The sequence below is a fragment of the Cotesia glomerata genome, unplaced genomic scaffold (genome assembly GCF_020080835.1).
Source record: "Cotesia glomerata isolate CgM1 unplaced genomic scaffold, MPM_Cglom_v2.3 scaffold_190, whole genome shotgun sequence".
NCBI classification, from domain to species: Eukaryota; Metazoa; Arthropoda; class Insecta; order Hymenoptera; family Braconidae; genus Cotesia; species Cotesia glomerata.
This window is the reverse complement of record NW_025402331.1, coordinates 10,332-11,944: the sequence shown is the minus strand read 5'-3', so window position 1 is coordinate 11,944 and position 1,613 is coordinate 10,332. Positions and strand designations below refer to the sequence as shown.

Sequence of the window (1,613 nt, the reverse complement as noted above, 5' to 3'; positions counted from 1 at the left end):
CTCCTTAAGACTTGTACTACAAGATATTGAGAAAAGTTAAAGTGAATTTCCGGCACTAGATTGTGCATAAGTTGGATTGCATTTTAACGTTAACTTTTACGATTGGATAGCTATCAGGGTTATTTTCGTTTCTTCTTTCTAAATAAAATAAAATTTTATTACAATTTCTTCACTAATTAATCGAAAGGAACTGTTCCATCCGGGTGTCCCCTTGACACCTCTCAACTTTTTTATTAGACATGAAAAAATACAGATGGCTCTGGAACAATATCCATCGAGCTCAAGATTGCCAATATAATTATAATATTACATATAAAATATATAGTCTTACACTACGTCTAAGACAGCGAGTGCCATCTGTCGTCTATATTCAAATCAGTCAATATTAATTTTTACAAATTCCATTCACATTTTGTACATTAAATTTAATTAAAATAATTCATTTCATTAACATTTGCAACTAATTACATTATATAAAAAATATTAATATTTAAAATAAATTGAGACAGTGCATTTAAAATATTACCATTATCTATCCTATTTAGTAAGGCTTCGACGTTATCAAGATAAGACTTTGAGACTTTTTGGAATGCTTTTCTTAATTTCTTTCTCTGAGCTATAAAACGAGGACAAATCCAAAAAATATGATCCGGGGTCTCCTCATCCATATCGCACGGGCATCTTGAGGACGATACAATATTAAGTATAGATAGACTAGCCTTAAGAGACGTGTGGCCACTTCTTAGTCGATTTATTGAAACTAAAGGCCTTCTGGCCAACTGAACACTTTCAAACCATGGTCTAGCTTCTTCCTTATAAAATTTTTTAAAGTAATTTGTACCTTTTAAAGCTGCAGACTCAAGACACCAAGCGTTAAAATCTTCTTTTAATTTCATTTTCCATCTCTTTTTAAAGTCATTGGCTGGCAACTCTAGATTGGAGTCTTTCCCTGTTACAGCTGCCCTTTTCGCCACCTGGTCCGCCCACTCATTGCCACTGATACCCACATGGACAGGTATCCAATGCAGCCTGACCTCTTTTCCTTCCTCCTGCAACTTTAGAATTAGGTCCCGGATGCAGAGTATAATATAAGACTTTTTACCTAAATATTTATTGGAGGCGAGAGCTTCTAACACACTCCTTGAGTCGGAGAATATCACAAATTTCCTCTGAGAAGATTTGAGGATTAGCTTCAAAGCCTCCATGATCGCCATTCCTTCCAATGTAAAGATCGATGCTATTTTAGAAGTTCGAAACTCCAGCTCCACATTGTCACTACCTCCTACTATAGCAAAACTGCCAAACACGAAGTTGGGAGACCAAGAGGCGTCTGTAAAAAAGCATGTTGAACTCTTGAGTACCTCTTGAAATATTTCATTGAAAAAAGCATCACTAGCATCTAATCTTTTAATTTCTTCTCCCTCCGCGAAGGATATCAAGGGTCTATACCATGTAGTACTGAGTTGGTAGTCATAACAATAAGAAATTAATAACTGTTAAATATTAACAATTTCGTTTAATATTCAATTTTCATTTTTATTAACATATTATATAGTCTTAAAAAATCATTCAAAATTAAGAATCAATATATATGCATAATTAATATTAAATTT

The 1,613-nt window shown here is 33.5% G+C and overlaps 1 protein-coding gene across 1 annotated transcript; it reads right to left on the bottom strand.

Moving 5' to 3' along the window:
• Positions 1-514: 514 nt before the first annotated feature.
• On the bottom strand, positions 515-1,325 carry LOC123274040. Its single transcript, XM_044741539.1, has 2 exons — positions 842-1,325; positions 515-681 (listed from the first exon to the last, which is right to left on the bottom strand). Exons 1-2 carry the CDS (start codon positions 1,212-1,214, stop codon positions 617-619), a joined length of 438 nt encoding a protein of 145 aa, XP_044597474.1. The 5' UTR covers positions 1,215-1,325; the 3' UTR covers positions 515-616.
• Positions 1,326-1,613: the final 288 nt, after the last annotated feature.

Bases quoted from the DNA above. Each gene is read 5' to 3' on its own strand.
- LOC123274040 (XM_044741539.1), bottom strand. From the start codon at position 1,214: ATGGCGATCATGGAGGCTTTGAAGCTAATCCTCAAATCTTCTCAGAGG. The intron at 682-841 runs GTACAAATTACT...ATCGTCCTCAAG, and splicing joins TGAGTCTGCAGCTTTAAAAG to ATGCCCGTGCGATATGGATG.